Below are 19222 nucleotides of genomic sequence, written 5' to 3' on the forward strand. Positions count from 1 at the left end.
GCGCAAGGTTTTTGTCTTGACAGACATCAGTCTCTTGCCAGAGGGGAGTTATTTGAAGAGTTTAGGTCCAGGGTTCATGATCTTCCCGGCATGCCTCGGTGTCCTGGAGACCTGCAGGTCCTGGAGGCCTGCATGTCCTGGAGGCGTGCAGGAGGCTGATGGAGGAGGGTGGGGCTGCGTTCCTTCTCCACTGTCTTTGGAGCATTGAGCTCCAGGTTGTTGGAGACTGGAGGTGCAGCCGTCGGTGTACAGAGAGAAGAGAAGTGGGGAAATGACGCAGCCTTGAGGGGAACTTGATGGTCGGCCGAGGGAGACGTGCTTCCCCAACTTCACAGCTGAGGAAGATTCTTAGCAAACGGCTCATTGTGAGACGCTAAAGGGCTAAAAATATCAAAATATGCAAAATCACTAATTTGTTTCTCAATAGTTGAGAGGAGGAATCTGGGACCCTTTCTAGCCATGGTTTCATAACTCTGTATATGTTATAATCTAACTTTTTGTTAGCAGCTGACTTTCATCAGCCTGCTTCATATATTTGGGTATAATTTACAGACTTGTGGCTATAACAAGGTAAAGCCATACAGGATTAGTAACATATTGTTAAAATATTTTACTTTTGAATAAATGATAAGAATAAGATTGTTCTTTGATTAATGTCACCTCACTAGCTGAATACTTTATTCAGAAATAAACAATCAAGCTGTATTGATGGTTTGAATGTTTATTTCTGTGTGGACGTCTTGTCTTAAATATAAGAAGTGAGTCACAGAAACAGCTTCTGGGTTTTTTTGGTTTTTGTCCTCTGCTGCACTTTCTGTCATATATATTTTCCACCCTAAGAAAGAGGAAGTGAGAAAGAGGCGTTGAAAGCAGAGTGTGAACAACAGCAACGTTCTCTCAGCGTCGCTCTGAAAACAGGCGAACACATTCATTCTCCCAAACAGGTAAGAACTCAGCTTTATTTCTCATCTGAATTTGTCGCTTAATTATTTCAGAATGTGTTGACCTTCCACCGGCCTTCGCTCCAACGAAGAGTTAGTAAAAGAATAAAAAATGACCAGATAAATCAACATGTTCCATCATCTCAGTGGAAACCTAAACTGATCATTCGCTCAGATCCGTCATAAATAGATTCAGTTCATGTTTAAACATTATAAAACATATAAATGCTGAGGTGATAGTCACCAGAGGACATCATGTAATCATTTTATATTTTGGGGAACTAGTGATGTCATCAGCAACACCGATGTATTCATGTCCTGTTTATTAAAAACTCACGTACACTGAGAGGAATCACAGGAAGTGAGCTGCGTCAGTGTGACCACCGTGGTTTGTCAGCATAGACACACACACACACACACACACAAACATGAACGCACAAAAGGTCCATATTAGATGAGATATGATGATGTGACTGTGTGTGTGTGTGTGTGTGTGTGTGTGTGTGTGTGTGTGTGTGTGTGTGTGTGTGTGTGTGTGTGTGTGTGTGTGTGTGTGTGTGTGTGTGTGTGTTCAGGTCCGATCAGAGACAGAATGGCTCAAGGCTGCCTCAAGTGTTTGAAGTACACCATGTGTTTCGCCAACTTCCTCTGTTTCGTAAGTATGACTCAATAAATCACATTCACGATGTTCGTCTGCATTTATTTTGATCAAACAGCAGCTGCAGAGCTAAAGTGATGGAAGCTATAAAAAGCATCGGAGGAAGTATTCTGATCTTTTACTTAAAGAGTAATTTCACTATTTTTAAACCTGATCACCATGTTCCTGTGTGTGTGCATCTAAGTGACTCACGTGGACAACAGTTTCTGATATGAGCATAGAGGGAGAGCACTGTTGCCGTGGCAACTCCTCACCATCAATATCGGTACTTCCACTAAAACGGCTTGTTTGTGCCGCTGACGGGTGTAGATTGTTGTTCTGAGTGTCTGACAACATTATGGAAAAGAACCCTTCAGAGAAATAATGTGTTGCTTGAGCAGAAATCTGTATTCACATTATCGACACCAGCTTAATATTCAGCCACGACGTCGTTGTGTCGTTCCAACGCTGCTCCTCTCTCGACCTTCTCACTCATGTTTCATGACAGGGAAACAAACAGAAAGTGAAAGGTGAAGAACATTTTATTTCTTATTCATAATGTTGTCAGATACGACAACAATAACAGTCTTTTAATGGACATACATTCATGGTGAAGAGTTTTTTTATGATCTAGTAGTAGTGTGTAGATAATAGTAGTATGGATTAAAATAAAGTGATGCATTTTAGAAGCTCATTACAGGTGTTTCTGGTGTCAGGTGTGTGTTTGCAGTGTGTTTCTGGTGTCAGGTGTGTGTCTGCAGTGTGTTTCTGGTGTCAGGTGTGTGTCTGCAGTGTGTTTCTGGTGTCAGGTGTGTGTGTCTGCAGTGTGTTTCTGGTGTCAGGTGTGTGTCTGCAGTGTGTTTCTGGTGTCAGGTGTGTGTCTGTGTTGGGGTGGCGATGCTGAGCTCCGGTGTGTTTTCCCGTTAGATGTGTGGCGTGGCGGTACTGGGCTTCGGCGTCTACATGATGGTGAACTTCAGGATGGCGGCTCTCACCCCGACCTTGGCGAGCTTCAACTCAGCCAACATGCTGCTGGTCAGCGGCATCATCATCACCTGCGTGTCCTTCCTGGGCTTCCTCGGCGCTCTGAAGGAGAACCGCTGCCTCCTCCTCACGGTACCACACACACACACACACACACACACACGTTCTACTTTATATATTTTCTATGAGTACAACACAATTAATTAAATGATCATTTAAATGATCTTTATTTGGAGGTAAAAGTTTTAAAACCAATCCAGCCGGTCACCTTTCATACAGACACAATTAATGATCCCAAGGAAGAGGATCCAGTTCTGAATACAGTTTGCGTTTACATGAAAATGGTACGGCCCACTGAAAGCAGGAGTTTTATGTCTCTGGCTCGAGTTCTGAATACAGTTCATGTGATAGACACACTCCATGTCTCCTCTCCATTTATTACGCACAAACAGATCCTCCTGACGTCATCCAGACCCACCATGACAGTGACATGTCGGGGGTTTGAGTGAATTCCCATGAAATGAGATTCATACATTTGCATACATGAGTCTTATGAAAGTTTAATATTTTTCTAAGGTCAACAGCAGGTCAAATAACTCATTTTAGGACCAAATACCTGCAAACAAACAGCATCAGCCTTGATGTTCTTTGTGTTGAGGTCGCCAACACCATGAAGAAGTTAATCATGAGCAAGTTAACTCTTTCATGTTTCATGTAATCTTCTCCAAGTCTGAAAACCCCTTGAGTCTTGTTTCCTGGAAGTTTCCTTAAATTCTGTAAATATGAAGTTGTCCTGTCATATATTTGAATGTGTTTCTAAGAGTAAAACTCCAACAGACTGTTGTGGAAACTGTGTTTGCAGTTCTTCCTGCTGCTGTTCCTGCTGATGCTGGTGGAGCTGACTGCAGCGTGCCTGCTCCTCATGTACGAGTCTGAGGTAGGGCAGCGTCCATCAGCACTCATGGAGAATAAAACACATATATATATACGGCGTGTATAATCTGCACATCTCACTATTCAGATTGATAGATTGGTGAAAGCAGACCTCCACCAGGGTTTGGAAAAGGCAAAAGGAAAGACTGCAAACACGACGGATGTGATGGATGAGTGGGATCTGCTTCAGACAAACGTCAGTGGATAAGAGCAGAGACACAACCATGACTCAGCGCCGAGTCATCTCAGCCTGTTAATAACACTTTATTAAACTCTTAAAATCTGTTTCAGCTGGAATGCTGTGGAGTCCATAATTGGACGGACTGGGAGATAGTGCCCAAGTCTTGCTGTGTGAAGCACTGTGACACCCCAAATGCAGAGTACAGAGAAAAGGTACTGAAGGCTTATTTTGACCTACTTCAGAGGTCACGTCTTCATAATTGCATTCGACTGTCGGTTGCTGGCGATCTCAACGTTGTGCTCTTTGTTTTCAGGGCTGTTTGGTAAAGTTGAAGACCATGTTTGAGGAAAACTTCCTGTCCACAGGGATCTCAGTCATTGTCCTCTGCATCATCGAGGTAACTGGATGGAGAATATCTTTACCAGATTAAAATACTTATTACTACTAAACTGCTGGAAAACCGTTTGGAAGATCTAAGCAGAGTTTTGGGGTAAAGTGAACCTCAGGAAACGGTGGCCTTCTGCAAGTTGCAGATCAGGACTTTTAACCTCTTTTAGCTCATTGTTTTGGTTGTCTGGCCCCCAAACTGCAACTGGAATTAAATGTAAAGTGAGTTCAGACTTTGTTAATAAGTCAATCTGGTATTTTTAGCTGGTTGTCCCCCAAAGTGGCCTCATTGATGATTTATTGATGCGTGAATCTGCTTCATATTACAATACATCACGTAACAATTATATATTTGTCATTTTGTCAACAGGTCTTGGGAATGTGCTTCGCCATGACACTCTTCTGCCACATAAGTAGATCCGGACTCGGCTACAAGCTATAAACATCTCTCTTCTTTATCGTCGCCTCTTAGAGTTACTATCGTGTTGGAACCGTTGAACAAATCCACTTTGCAGAAAAGGGATGTTTCTGGAAAAAATTACTGAAGATCATAAAATGCTTTTTTTTTTTGTGAAGACACATTTGTGATTTTAATTGTTTTTTTTTTGCCAAGATCACAAAATATGTTTGTTGTCTGATGCATTTCTGTGTTAAGTTCACTGTGATCCTGAGCCAAAGACATTTTTACATCTTTTGAAGGGAATAATAATGAAAAGCAGCTGTTTTCTGCCAAAACTTTGAGCTTGACAACTTTTGTAAATCCTTTACTGTGCTAATAAAGTTTTGTCTACAGTATCAAGACTGCACTTTAGCCTCCATTTTGACTAAGTTCATATTGTCAGACTATCAGCATTTCCTGTTTTGAGGTTTTTCTAGCAGCTCACTGATCTGTTGTCAGCCATATGTGTTACCACTTCCTCTTTTGACCCTGTTCAACCATCAGATGGTTTCTCTTAATCACACACCCTCTTTTTTAAAAAGAGGCTGTGAAAAACCCCGAACCATAAATGTTTTAGACTTCCAATTTTTAAAAAGGAAATTTGAAAATGTCAAGAAACGGACATTATTGTAATGATTTCCTTGTCTGATGAAACATGAAACGAGGCCAAGAACACTGTGCAAAGAGTTGAAAACAAGCAGGTAACACAGATGAACGCATTTATTCAAAGAATAAATCCTGCATCAATATTTAAAGACAAAAAAAACTAAAATAAAATACTAAGATTTCCTTTTTTTACTTTAAAATAATTGTTCTTTTTGAAACCATCACACACAAAAATAGACAAGTACAATTTTTGTAATTAAAAAATGTAACTGTACACAGAATATACCATTTATTGCAAACTGAACACCCCTGACACCTCAGAAACTATAAACACAAGCATTGCAATTCACCTAGAGATATAAAAAGACAAAAAAAAAAACCTACTCTTGATACAGCTCTCTTCCTCTTCTCTCCTGAAACAGACAGCTGTGTTACGTCTGGTTTCTCTCCAGCGCCCCTTCGAGTCTACAGAAGCAGCACAGCGTCTCGTATGTGTCATAAAGCCATTCAGGTCCATTTAATGGATCTCCAGTAACTGTGGTTAATTGTTCCCTAAACCTTTGGATACCAGATCAACACAGTCCTCTTTGGGAGACACCAGACGGACACAAAACCATCCAACATCCGTTCTGAAGAGGGAAATAATGAGTCTTCCACTGAAGCGGCGGTGACATCGATTCACAGGAAACCTGGTCCAACATTGAATTATAAAGACATTCTGTCCTTGCTTTTGCTGAAAGGTTATAAAAAGCATCTAATTTAGAAAAATGTGGGTTTCTTTACAAACTACACTTAGAAATCACAGACTGGAGTTTAACACGCGGCCCACCGTGGAACAGCTTACTGTTACAGTATTTTGTGTTGCCGTTAACAAACGCTATCGTAGTGAAACCCTACGAACTTAATATTGCTAAAAACATTTGTGCACAAGATGTTCCAAAGCCGAGCCGATACAGGATAGAAGTGATTTGGGGGAGCAGACGGTACCGTGGCTGAAAGAACATTCTGGTTAGCGAGCGTCTGGTGAACATGTGAATGTTGCAAAGAGTGATGTCTCTCTGTAAACATTTATTCGACCTGAAAGAGCTGCGGTCGTAGACGACAACGTCTGCAAAGACCTCAATAAATAAGAGAAAGACAAACCAAGTCTTTCCCAACCCTGGTTCAGAAATCCACACCCAGACCCCGCAGGTAAACCCCCACCCCCAACCCCCAGACGACGATCCACAGATATAACTGGAATGAGCAAGAACAGTGAGGGTACCCAGTCCTGATTACCACCAAATATCACGCTCTAAATGTCTGATACACTGTCCGTTCATTAATGGCCGACGCCTACAATATACAGAGAAGCCAGTTCACAGAACACAACCTGAAACATCTGAAAGATCCCTCACAGCTGCTGCTGTGACATTTAAACAGGACAGTAAAGTCAGTAGTATCAGAAAGCTAATACTTCTATGATTACCGATCACACCAGAGAGCAGTGAACTCCGTATTGAACAGCAGCAACCACCAGGAAAAGAGCAGGCGACCAACATTCATGAAGGAAAAAAACAGAATAGTAAAAGTTACTTTGAAATCACGGAAAAAAAGAGAGAGAAAAAAAAAAGTTAAGGTGAGAACTGAGCTGGGCTCGGTGGTGGTGTTGACCAAGAGGACTTAAATCCTGGTCGAGAGCACAGGAACCTGAACTCAACTAGGCAGCCTGACCCTGCTGTTACTGGTGCACAGTCTGGTTTAAGGAGGAACAAAAAGTTCTCAAACTTTAAGTTTGCCATTTCTAAAAATCAATCAATGTTAATTTCTTAAGCAAATCTAGTAGAAAGAACTCTAAGGAAGTGTCGGCGTGAGACATCGGCACAAAGTCCCTCTGTTGTGTTCATGTTTCATGGTTACACATCGGTGCTCTTGCATGGGATTAGGTTTATAAACCATGAAAGGGCTCAGCCTGTCAAACCCTACTAAAATCTCCCTGTGATATAAAAAAAATCCCATGATGCATTTTGTTCTTGACGGTAGCAGTGCTAACAATGTTAGCCAAGGCATTCTCAATGACAACCTATGTTCACGATGCTAAACAACCATGACAGAAAGCGCCACACACCATCAGAGCTCCTCCATCTTCACTTAAAGAGTCCATAAGTCGACCACATCTGTCCACATCTGTCTGTTAAGCATGGCATCTTGATTTAAAGTCACTACACGTCCGTTGGAAACATACTGTATCATGAAGCGGTAAAGACCAGTATACTGAACGTCACCTCAAACACGATCCTGAAGGAAAGAATCCACAGGACTGAATAGAGGCGTCGGACACACAGAGTCCGTTTAACACATGAGACACCAGCGACTAGTTACAAACGGCCTCTACACATGAAGTCAAGTTAAATTTATTTGATATCGCCTAATCACAACAGAAGTTATCTCATATAGAGCAGATCTAGACTGTACTCTGTTATTACTGAACGCAAACAAGCATCCAAAAAAAAACATGCAAGCGTGAGGTGAACATACATTTTACTTTTGTGAATCTCACCAAACTAAAGTCACACCTCAGCGCTGTGGAGATCGACAGGTTTCCATGTGCCCTCGTTTACAAATCTAAGTTTAGCATCTTGGTCTGCCTGCAAAACAAAAAACAACAAACTTTTTAGTTGACTGACAGCCAGTCGTCGACAGCTGTTTGTTTGAAAGACAATGATAAGCATAAAATTCTCAACTTGCCAGCTAGCTACCCGATCAATGGGACGACCAAATGCATGACTTGCTCATTCAAATTATAAGGCCTCATTGTAATTCAAACCAAACGCCGGGCCAATCGAGAGCATCTGAAACATCTTTTTACAGTGGAATCAGGGCGGCCTCGAAATTTTTTTAAATATTTTTTTAAGTGAAAAATCAGACAATAGTTCCTCTTCAGGTGAAAAATAATCAGGATTTGAAATCCCCCTGACTCGGCGCGTTGAGACGACGATACATTGAGACATTGGCGGCTACGGGGAAGGTTTTAGGGGCGGGGCTATCTGAAGCAGATTCGTTTGCATACTGAGAAGTATTTGCAGAACATGAATTAACGTCGTCCAAACTGGAAGTGACTCTTTAAGCGTTCATGCCTCCCGACAATTACAGTTCTGGTTAAAGTGTGCGTGGCCATGTTACCGTGCCTCCAATCAACGATGCGGCGTTGGAGAGCATTAAGAATAAACTTTTAAGACTAGACTGCAAAAGACCAGTTGAAGCCGTGTGCCATGGGACAGTCCCAGTATGAAACCACTAAGCATCTACATTAAGACTGAGATTTACTATGGTCTGTAAATTCCTTATTAGGCTAAAAATGAAACCAAAAAGAAAACAACAACAAAAGAAATGTAAAAAGCGTGATGACATTCTGGGAAAACTACAGACATATGTGGAATATAAAGCTTTGGGAGCCTTGAATTTCTTGAAATTGCACAAACATGAAAACGTATTTATGTCTTGTGTATTAGTGAGACGATCTCACACAAGATTCATATGTTGCTATAGATTAGATCAGGGCTATGCTGTCTATCTACAGAGAGCGTCATCATCCAAATACAACTGATAATTAATATGTTCATATTCTAATCTGTGATGTTTAAATTAGATTTTAAGGGTTATTTCCTGTGAAGTATTAAATTGTAGTATTTAAGTGTTTTGGAATCTTGGAAATGTTGAATATCAGAATGAAAAATTAAATAAAACCCCTCCTTGTTCACTGCTGACCTGACCACAGGATAAAGAGGCCTTGTAGATGCATACATGCATTGCAATTTGCTTATTATAGAATATTTTGTTAGATGGAAGCATTTCCAAAAATCACAACATCTTATTTTAATAATTTTCTTTTTAACTTTTGGACGTTACAACATTCTGGAGTTATTGGAATTGTTTGGATTACGCAATTTGGAAACAATCCTCTGCTGCTACGACTGGAATCTATTTCAACAAACAGTATAATAGTAATAATGAGGGAAGCCTGATCTTTAATGGCTTTCATGGAATTAATATACATGCAGAAAAAAAAAGAAATTAATTTTGAATGTCAACATATGAATGAAGCTTCCAACTATTCAGCCTCAATGTGCACTTTTCACTAAGTTAACCATTATTAATTTAGAACATTGTTTTTTTTTTTTTTTTTTGCATGTTTAGTGTTTAGTGAGGTTGTTAATTTATTTCTGGCTTCCAGTAGTTTGAACTTCTTCTGCCTCCTCATGTTGATTCGTTGTTGTGGTTAAATATAACAGAACTTCAGTTCCAGCAGTGAACTTTTGGTCAATGCAGTAAAAATAGTGGCGGTTCCCATTGAGACTAAATGCCTTTTACCTTTTTACAAAACTAGCAGACAGGCACTGTTTGCTTTCAGATCACCATCTTCACACCTCAGATCTCCCGTCAGACTGAAAGGGGCACATGCCAACGGAGCATTTGAACTATGTAATATAAGCTGATCAGGTGACCTGCTGAACAACACAGCATTACAGCAGAACTGATTTAAATCGTTTGGCTCCTCAAAAAGGTCTGAGTGAGACTATTTCACTACTGAACATCATTTTAAAGGGGATGAGCTAAATGTGACTTAATGATCCACTATCAGATTAGACAATGTCTTGCAGTTATTTCTACAGTTACTGGGTTTGTGCTGAGTGCTGCAGCTCTAGGGCTCTGCGGGGGTTTGGGGGGGTAAGTTGGGGGGTCGTGGTCTCAGGACAGTCAGCCTGTGGCCTCTCTGAGGCACGGGAATGCTGTGGATTTGAACAGGGAGACGACCTCTCTGCCCCATGGGGAGCTTAGAGGGGCATCAGCCTGGTGGTGTGGAACAGGAGGGGGTTCAGGTCCTCAGCATGGACGGCCCGATGGAGAGACGGCTCGGAGCGACTCCGCTCGATTTTTGGCAGCAGGTCCTGAACCTGCTCGATGGCTACCAGGATCTGATGAAGGAAACCCCAATGGAAAGGAATCGTCAAAAACAATGACATTTAGTAAGTTTGACAGAAGGGTGGTTCCTCTGCTTCTCCACTTGGTGATGAGGCAGGTTTTTTTGCGCCCAGCTGGACTGAGGGGTCAGCTGTACACTACTCACCTGTGGAAACAGGGGCCTCTCGTCGCGTTTGAACTTTAGGCAGTCAATGATGAGCCTTTTCATCGACTTGGGTGAGGTACTATACAGCTTAGTGAGGTCTGGAGACAAGTAACCACGTCCAACCATGAAGATTATCTGTGAAATTAAACAAAAAGAAAACGGTTGCTTAAATCTGAGAGTGCTATTCATAGTGTCAATAATAACATGCATGCAGAATTTTCCAAAAGACAAACCCAATTAATCAGATATTCTGCTTTTGACTATGTCAGTGTTGTCACAGGATTTAGTCTGCCATTGACTGCCTCGTTCAGCCGGCATTCTCTTCCTGTCTGCTATCTGCACTATTTATGTGCGATGGCACCAGTGCTGCATCCTGTGCGTGGTGCCATCAAAGACAATTGTGATTGCTTTCAAGAAATACAAACAAGCTTATTCATTTTTCCCCATATACCACAATGATGGTGTGGAGCCAAGCCCTTTCTTTAGTGCTGACACAGCAGCACTGAAACGGCTCTGGTTATCCGAGACGAGCATTGTGTAAACACAAAGAGGAGTAGTGTCATGTAACCTGGTCTCTGTTGTTGATATTGGAGTAAGGCAGGGTCCCTGACATCAGCTCAAACAGCACTACTCCATAGCCGTACACATCAGACTGGAACGTATATGGGTTGGTATCCTGCATCCGGATCACCTCAGGAGCCTTAGAGAAGAAAAAAAAGAAAGGGAAAAGGAATCAGCACTTCATTTTGTCATGACCTGCCACAATCTAATGATAAATTAAGTAATAAAGTACCTGTTAATTAGGACGTTATCTCTTAAATACAGAAAATGTCTCTATGCTGACATACAGGGCTTGTTTTCACATTTACCACAACTGAATGACATCACTCAATGTAGATAAACGCACTGAATGAGACTATCATATCATTCTGAGTGATTGTGACATTTTTGTATCCGTTATATCATCACCACCCAATGACATCATGTTCGGTACAATGTGGACGCCCAAAACAAAAACGGAAGATATTGTGAAATAAACAGACTACGGTTGTATTCAGTTACTGTTAACGTGTCAACCTCTGGCATGAAAAGTGAAGCCAATGCTGAAGTGCCCTAAATGTGCATTACCTCTAATGGCCATCAAGAGGCAATGCTTCTGGTTGCAGAATAAAGTCTTACTGCACAGAAGTCCTCTCTCAATGTATTATCTCAGTAAACATTGTAAACATGAGTTCGTCTCAATCTCTAGTTTAAAGTCTTCTTCAATCCAGCATGAAGTACATTTTGTACATTATGGTCCATTTAGAGTCAAACAGACCAGAAAGCAGAGGATGCTTTCGGGTATGGCTAAAGTTGAATTCATATCTTGTAGTCATTTTAGTGGAGGTCAAATTATTCATATACAGTAAGGAGCTCACCATCCACAGAATGGATCCACTGGGCTGCTCCACCTGCTGCGAACCGCTCCACCGGGATTTCACCGTGGCCAAGCCGAAGTCACCAATCTTGACAGTCCAGCCCTCGTGGAGAAAAATATCTAGCACAAAAGCTCAGGAAATATTACAACAAACATCTGGTGTACATATTCATGTTCTAAATAACTAGCTGGCTAGCTGTTGCCAAATCGGTGGTGCTTCATTTAATTTATTATTTTGGAAGCCAGAATTATTATTAAAAAAATACTGTCAATGTGTTTTTTGTACACAGATCACCGTAAAAGGCTATGACTCAGGTTTGTGGTTAAAACTACGGAACATGTTGCTCAAATTTGCCGTTGTAGTTATTGGTGGAGTCTTCAGTGATCCTAGTACAAAAAGCTACATAAAAAAAGACCACTAGACAATAATAGGATACTGTTCGACTTCAGATCTCGATGAATTATGTTCTTCGCATGAAGATAACTGAAAGAGGAGAAAACAAATAATTGATTACATTTGTGCAAGGGAAGAGCAGAGCAACACTTGTATAAACAATCTGTCCTTTCACTAATACTGCAAAAGTGTCTGCTGCAGTATGTCTGACATTATCAAATCACACTTTTCATTATTCCATAGCTGAAACGAGTTTAAAAAAAAAAGTAAACGTGATATAATTCACAGGATGATTTCATTCTACCAAACTAACTTCTATTCTCACAAGGGGCACAAAGTGCAGCAAACAGACACTTGTTTTCTATTACTTAACAAAGGGTGTCAGTGGTGATGGTGAAATGAAATCTAGCAGCAGATCTTACTCCATGCCCTGCGCAGTTTGTCGGGCCACGTCAATGCGACGCATAGTGTCAAACTTGGTTTCTGTGACATGCAGATGGCGGTACAGGCTGCTGCCTTCACACCACTGTGTGATGATGGCGAAGTTGGGCTTAGTCATATAGCCCATGAACAGCAGGATATTGACGTGGCGGGTCTTCCTACAGGACAGAAATGGTAAAAGTGTTAGAAATTACACCGTCTCATCCATAATTTAAATTCCTTTTAAATTATTATAAAATGTTTGTATTTCAAGTGGCAAATGAGAACAATAATGTCGGAAATTGGTCCAGTATTGAGAGTTACAGCATCTCCCTCGATACCGGACCAATTTCAGAATTGTTGTCCCCATCAGCCACTTAGACAACATGAAAATAGGGGCCAGGTTGAAAAATACCAAAGAAACCCAGAAAATCACGTTATAGACATTACCACTGACTATCCGTGGAACAATTTGGCCATAATTTAGCACATTGACCACACATGGTCCCAGCCTCATAATAGGTATTGTCCTATTCTTGTTTAAACTGATTATTTATTTATTACCGATCACAAAGGTTTCATAAAAGAAAGCTCACTGATGAATTTTATGAATATATTTCCCTGTTAGAAAACAAATTGCTGAACTTGTCAGTGCCCTTTTTCAAAACAAGATAGACTTCAAGTTAAGTAAAACGGAGACAGCACTTCTCACCGTAAGACCTGCATTTCATTTTTGAAGGCCTGCAGCTGTTCAGGTGTTGGCTCTGTGACTTTAAGGATCTTGATTGCCACGTCTCCGTGCCACTTGCCCTTGAAGACCGTTCCAAACGAGCCAGCACCTATTCTCTTCTGAATAGTGACTTCTCGAGAGTGGACCTCCCAGTAGTAACTTGAGTCTCTGTAGCCCCCTCGGTGCTGAAACATCACATTCAATATTTTGCATGACTAACTCGCACCATAACTCTGCACACACTCGTCTGAAGACAACCAAACAACCTGCAAATTAAGTCAAAAGACTACATACCACTTTCTTTTTGTCGTCAGACGAGGAGGGCTTGCGCTCTTTGTGCTCTGAAGGAGACTTGGGCGGTCTCCTCCCTGGTGAGCCGAGAGAAGAGGGTGGGCTGGTTGAGGGTTTTGGTGAGGGCTCAGGACCTGCAGGAATCAGAAGTAGGACACTTTAAAAAAAATACAATCAACACCACATATAAAATTACAAATGAAAATTCTGAAATGGAGATGGTAATGAAAATAAATAAATAAATCACATACCCATTGTGTTGTTGAATTTGAGTGATTCCTAAAAAGCAAATACTCTGCATTATAAACTCAACTTTGATCATTTAATACACAGGTAAGTAAAACGTGTTGAGGTCAGTGGTCCGTCTACTGTATATGTACATTTTCAAGCACCAAAATAGACATGGGAAAATAAGAACATTTCATGGCACAATTACCCTGGCCAAAATAATCATATTATCCTGATAAAATGTGCTTAAAACTCTTAATATAATCACAGATAGATCGTTTTCTAGTGAAAATCAATCAAATAATCTTAAATAAGATGAAAATAAACAATATGGTCTCCCTGCATGAATTAAAGATGAATACAAATATGTCATGTAGTTTTTGTATCCTGTCATAATCCAAACATAGATGAAGCAGCAAACACTGACCTCGATAATGCTGGTACCAGCAGGGCCCACTGTGCTGACCATATGAACATTGGGAGTGGAGGTGGAGCGATGCCTCTGAAGAGACTGGCAGTCTCCACCCGGCAAGGGGAAGCGAAAGGCCGGGGTCGGGGACAGGAGGTCCATCCTAAGTTAAATAGTCACACTTTATACCTGACTATCAGGTCCACAGACTATACTGTACCATAATATTATTTATTTAATATAAAAGCTTACCCGGCAGGATCTGGGGTTAAGGCTAGGTTGCTCTGCGATGGGGAATTTTCTGGCAGTAGTATCCGTGGGTACTCATCTGTGCAGGGATTAGGATCACACCTGGGCAGAACATAGGAGAGATGGGGCAGGACAAAAGTCCAGAGACACATAGTGAAACAAGGTGTCAGACAATAGACAATGTTGGAAAATACCAATTGCCCTGGTTGGATTCATAAAAAGGTACTTATAGAAGGCTAAGCCACTAATAAATTGAGCAAAATCACTGCGTGATACTGAACACTTCTTCCCCGACTTACCGTTTGCTCACTGTATCCATGTCGACGCACACCGTAGGAACCTTGCTACTGCAGTGCTGGTGAAATTTGTAGCAACAGGTCTGACATCTGAAGCCGTTAAACAGAAACTTGTGGCAAAAATCACAGTAAGCCAGCTTGAAGAAGGTTTTCCTCACCTGCACAGATAAAGAGGCCACAATATTCCCTTTTACTCCAGGAATGTTTAACAAACATTTAGGCATTCTGTCAATGTAAGGTGTTTCTGTGAAGCCGTATACATGTTTGCCAGCTACTTACAAAGTTGTGCATGGTGAGGGGAATATCATCCAGGACCTCGACTAAAAGCTCCTCTCCAACCAGTGGAGTGATATCTGTGTCCCAATCTGTCAGTCTCTTACGACTGGAGAGGCAAAGACATAAACAATTGGAAAACTTGAGTGAAAAATAGTTAAGAGTGAGTATATTGTAATCATTTTAAGCCATGTATTTCCAAACCCGAAACACAATTTTAGTATTTCTCACAATTAAATGGTGTTTAACTTTAGATTTCTTGTGATGCGAGGAAAAGGGATCTTCTCAGTAAATACAAAATGATTAACACATTTTATGTATTTTTCTATGGTGAAATACAGTTTAACAGATGATGTGCAGTGATTATTAAGAGACATAAGCAGTCAGATGATCAGACAAGTTGTAAAAATGCAAACAGTTCATCCAGATAACACAAAGCACTTCCTCTGTAGGTCACACTGAATCTTAAATGTTATTAATAATAATCCCTCATTGCACAAAAAAAACAGTGTACACACTACAGTGTTGGTCAAATTTACCAATCTGTTTAGATGTTTAGCATTGTTTGCTCTTCATGTAGGTATGACTGGATTTAATCCTGAAGATTTGATTCGTCCAGTTATCGGACTGCTGGTGTTATTGTTGTTGATAAGAGTGATGGTCAAAATTATGAAAATTAGATCCTAGAATTTCCCTTAAAAATCAATAACATATGAATAGTAATGTAGATAAAGCTTACTATTTCACAAACATCAATAAACCACACCGTACAACACATAGATCTGGAACTTAAGCTAATTGTTTGCAGTTGCCTTTTGATCTATTATTTTGTCAATGAAGAATGCAACCCTTTATCCCGATATGGTGCGGGAGGAAAATCAGCCAACAGAAATGCAATCTTACCCTTCTAGAAGGCGAAATACAGCACAGCAGTCTTGGCTCAGGCCCCTCACTTTGAGTGCTTTATCTAGACTCTCGTACACAGTCTGTCCTTGGCGAACATTCACCTGAGAACAGGAAACAGCATATGAGCGAACGTGACTTTGAAATGACATCCACAGATAAAAAGGAGGTATACTGGAAGTATTGATAAACAAAAATGGCAGCTGCACATGATATTATTGTTGCTATACAAATCATCCATGTCATAACAGAACATTTAGAAGCCAAGAACTTCAGCTCATTCTACACATTGTACTTTCCCCCCAAAAACTAATCTGAATGGTCTTATAGACATTGTGGGATGTCAGTCAACCACTGATGCTGGTTATTAACACACAAGATGTGACAATTATATGCACATTTCTAACATAGTAATACAAAACAGATTTGGTACATAGGTTTGTATGTCTGTTCATTGTATATAAAGTAAAGCAGGAAAACCGGAAAAGCTCAACGAAAAAATACAGACGATCCACTAAACAACTAGTCTGCAAAATTACAGCAAAGTCACAAAATAATCAAACCAAGTTTTACTGGTTGGAATAACAAGTGGACATATGAGAGGCACCATCTGTGAAAACCTGACACCAACTGTCCACTGGCTTACTCATTAACATGCTGTAAAAAATGTCACATTTTGTGTGAGTTATTACACTTACAACCAACAGTACTGGTACTGTCCTTTTTCAGAGGTGGTAATAGCCAACTATCAACTATTAATCTTGTTGCACAGACATACCCATAGATATATTCTGTATATAAAATGTTTTATTTTCTGTTGCCTCATTGAAAAAGAGTAGAAAGCCAATCATCTCACCACTGTCCTCTGTTTGTTGGGGAGGTAGACTCGGATGGTGCCCCCACCTCGGGGCACATCCTCCGGACTAGTCTCCCCCGAGGAGGAGTAGGAGGAGGAGGTGGAGGACATGATGAGAGGCAGCAGGAGCTGGGACACTGAGCACTTAGACACCACAACCTCAACCGCAGGAGAGCTTCGTGCACAGTGGGATCCAGAAGAGTTATCCCTTTACTCGTTACCTACAAAAAATTAGAAATATTTCAGTTTGGACAGAATACACCTGCTGTGTAATTAAAGTGCCTGTTCCAAACACTGTTGACACTGTATATCATAGCAAAATAACATGCAAAAGACATGGAGCTAAACAGTACATGCAACCAAGCAAAGAGGTAGGTATCCATATAAAAAACTGCATGATTCTGGACAGTTTCAGTCGTTATCACCATCAGAATTACTGATTAATAATATGCAAATGATACATACACACAAGTAACGGTGGAAAAGTAGAGCACAACGATCATTGGCAGATTTTGATTTCTTATGGATTATGAATTATAGAACATAATTAAATTAAATGAGTTTGAGTCAAGTCGGGGAGGCGAATGCACCTTTATCCCTCAGCACAGCCGGAAACATCACATCAACTAACGAGTTGTTAAAAGTTCTCAGTCATTATCAAATAGATAAATACATTGACGTTGATGGCCTCAATGTTGAATTATGTCTGACGACACAGGCGAGAATAGTACCAAACCGGGTCTCAACGTCAACGCTGTGTGTAACTCAGCGGCACGGATGTTTAGCTTACAGCTAGGATTGCATAACAATACGAATAATAACTTACCCTGAAGTACGTAACTAATAATGTACCGGGTCGATCTTAAAATCAATGTAGAAATGAAGCAGTCAAAAGTTGAAAACCAGCAAAGTTGCTGACTAGTCGCATGCTAATGCTACCTAACGTTAGCTATTTAGCTTAGCGTGGGATTTGCCTGCGATGCAATATGACATTTCGAGTTTTGGGAGGCCATGTTTCCCTAGGGGCGCCAGTTAAACGATTTAAGCTAGTTAGCTAACTGATTTCACTAGTACATTAGTAGGAAGTGGGTAAAAGGTGACAGAATAGCAATACATTTAAGTTAAAGCTAACGATGCAAAGTTATCAAAGCGTTCGTAAATTCCTCGCAACGCGACTTGAATTTGTGCGAGCTAGCTGGCTAAATGCTTACTGGAGGAGAGGAGATTATCTGGCTAGCGTAAACTCGGAGGCTAATTTGGTTTACTTGACTATGTAGGGCTTTTATGCTACACCTAGCAAGCTAACGTTAGCCAATTTGTGGTGTTTTCCCACAGCGTCAGCTTATTGGCTACTTCTGGTGTCTTTACCAAAATACAAACCAGTGACTTCTTCTATTGACATGCGTAAAATAGCTATATACAGTTGTTGTTATACATTTGTCAGAATAATAGCGCAAAACTCTTTCCGTTAGTGTTTAATAATAGTTTGGATAGACGTTTAACGCTTACCTATAGCAGCCATCTTGAATTCTTTCAATCTGAAGTCGGATCTGTCAAGAAGTTCGTGGAAAGCGGAAAACCTCCGAAAGGCTGCGCGTTTATTGGCTGATTCTTGGCCGTTAGTTAAAGCGCACCGCGCACGCGCAGAGCGATGCCCGGTGGGCGGCGGCAACGTGACGTCACGTTTGTTCTGCCTTAAAAAAGCATGAATGCCAATTTTATGTTGAGTACATGTCTGTTTTGCTATATGTGAATTTGAAAAATGTTTTTGAAAAATTAACGCCCACGACGTTAGTGCTGTACCAACAGCAAAATAGTACTTACACTAGTGCGTACATGAAAATATCCTGGTTTAAATATAGATTACTTTATGAATTGGCTTTAAAGTACACACTTATCTCTCACAAGACACTAGGAAATGAGAGAAATGAAACAAACTGTCAAAACAATAGTGTCAGAGAGTGTGAAAGATTAGTGAAGCTGTGGAGATGAACTGGTTATGGCAGCAAAGCTGGACACAATGAGGACAAGACAGAACTCGGGCTTCTACTAAAGTAAGAATAGCCTACAATGCATGACTCTAAGGGGTTGAGAGTGTCGGGACATTTTTCACGAGTTTTACTTCAGTAAAGAAGCTGAGTACTGTTTTCACCATTCTCTTCACCATTTTCCACAGTGTTTTATGTATTGAAAAGATACATTTACAGAATATCAAGGCATAGAAAACCTGACAATAACCCCTCTCAACATACAAGGCACATTGGATAGAAAGGATAACATAAATTATTTGAAAATAAAACATAGTTTTTGTTCTTGTTTTCACAAGTGACAGCAAGTACAAAATCAATTCAACTAAATAATAATAAAACGCATTCATAATAGTGAGTCTCTATTCTTTCACGTTTGAGGGGTCTTCAAATATGTTCATCTCTTCATTTTCCACAATGTGTCCAAATCCCCCCCCCCCCGCACATTATTATTTATCATTATTTATAGTCCATGACACTCCGACACAGCAGGTGGCGCTATACACGTTAGTTT

The 19222-nt window shown here is 40.6% G+C and overlaps 2 protein-coding genes across 2 annotated transcripts; one reads left to right on the forward strand and one right to left on the reverse strand.

The window, feature by feature from the left end:
* The first annotated feature begins 807 nt into the window (after window positions 1–807).
* Window positions 808–4858, forward strand: LOC311023469 (leukocyte surface antigen CD53-like). The gene is made up of 8 exons (XM_084025314.1): window positions 808–944; window positions 1517–1596; window positions 2506–2694; window positions 3425–3499; window positions 3584–3691; window positions 3787–3888; window positions 3990–4073; window positions 4434–4858. Exons 2-8 carry the CDS (start codon window positions 1534–1536, stop codon window positions 4503–4505), a joined length of 693 nt encoding a protein of 230 aa, XP_083881440.1. The 5' UTR covers window positions 808–944; window positions 1517–1533; the 3' UTR covers window positions 4506–4858.
* On the reverse strand, window positions 4623–18293 carry araf (A-Raf proto-oncogene, serine/threonine kinase). Its single transcript, XM_084025313.1, has 16 exons — window positions 18191–18293; window positions 16682–16902; window positions 15826–15929; window positions 14929–15031; window positions 14653–14807; window positions 14357–14455; window positions 14123–14267; window positions 13719–13746; window positions 13471–13601; window positions 13159–13361; window positions 12449–12625; window positions 12070–12116; window positions 11634–11752; window positions 10784–10915; window positions 10216–10350; window positions 4623–10063 (listed from the first exon to the last, which is right to left on the reverse strand). The coding sequence occupies exons 2-16, from the start codon at window positions 16790–16792 to the stop codon at window positions 9923–9925; spliced, it is 1830 nt and encodes a 609-aa protein (XP_083881439.1). The 5' UTR covers window positions 16793–16902; window positions 18191–18293; the 3' UTR covers window positions 4623–9922.
* Window positions 18294–19222: the final 929 nt, after the last annotated feature.

Source organism: Eutrigla gurnardus (genome assembly GCF_963514095.1).
Source record: "Eutrigla gurnardus genome assembly, chromosome: 13".
In the NCBI taxonomy this organism is placed as follows: domain Eukaryota; kingdom Metazoa; phylum Chordata; class Actinopteri; order Perciformes; family Triglidae; genus Eutrigla; species Eutrigla gurnardus.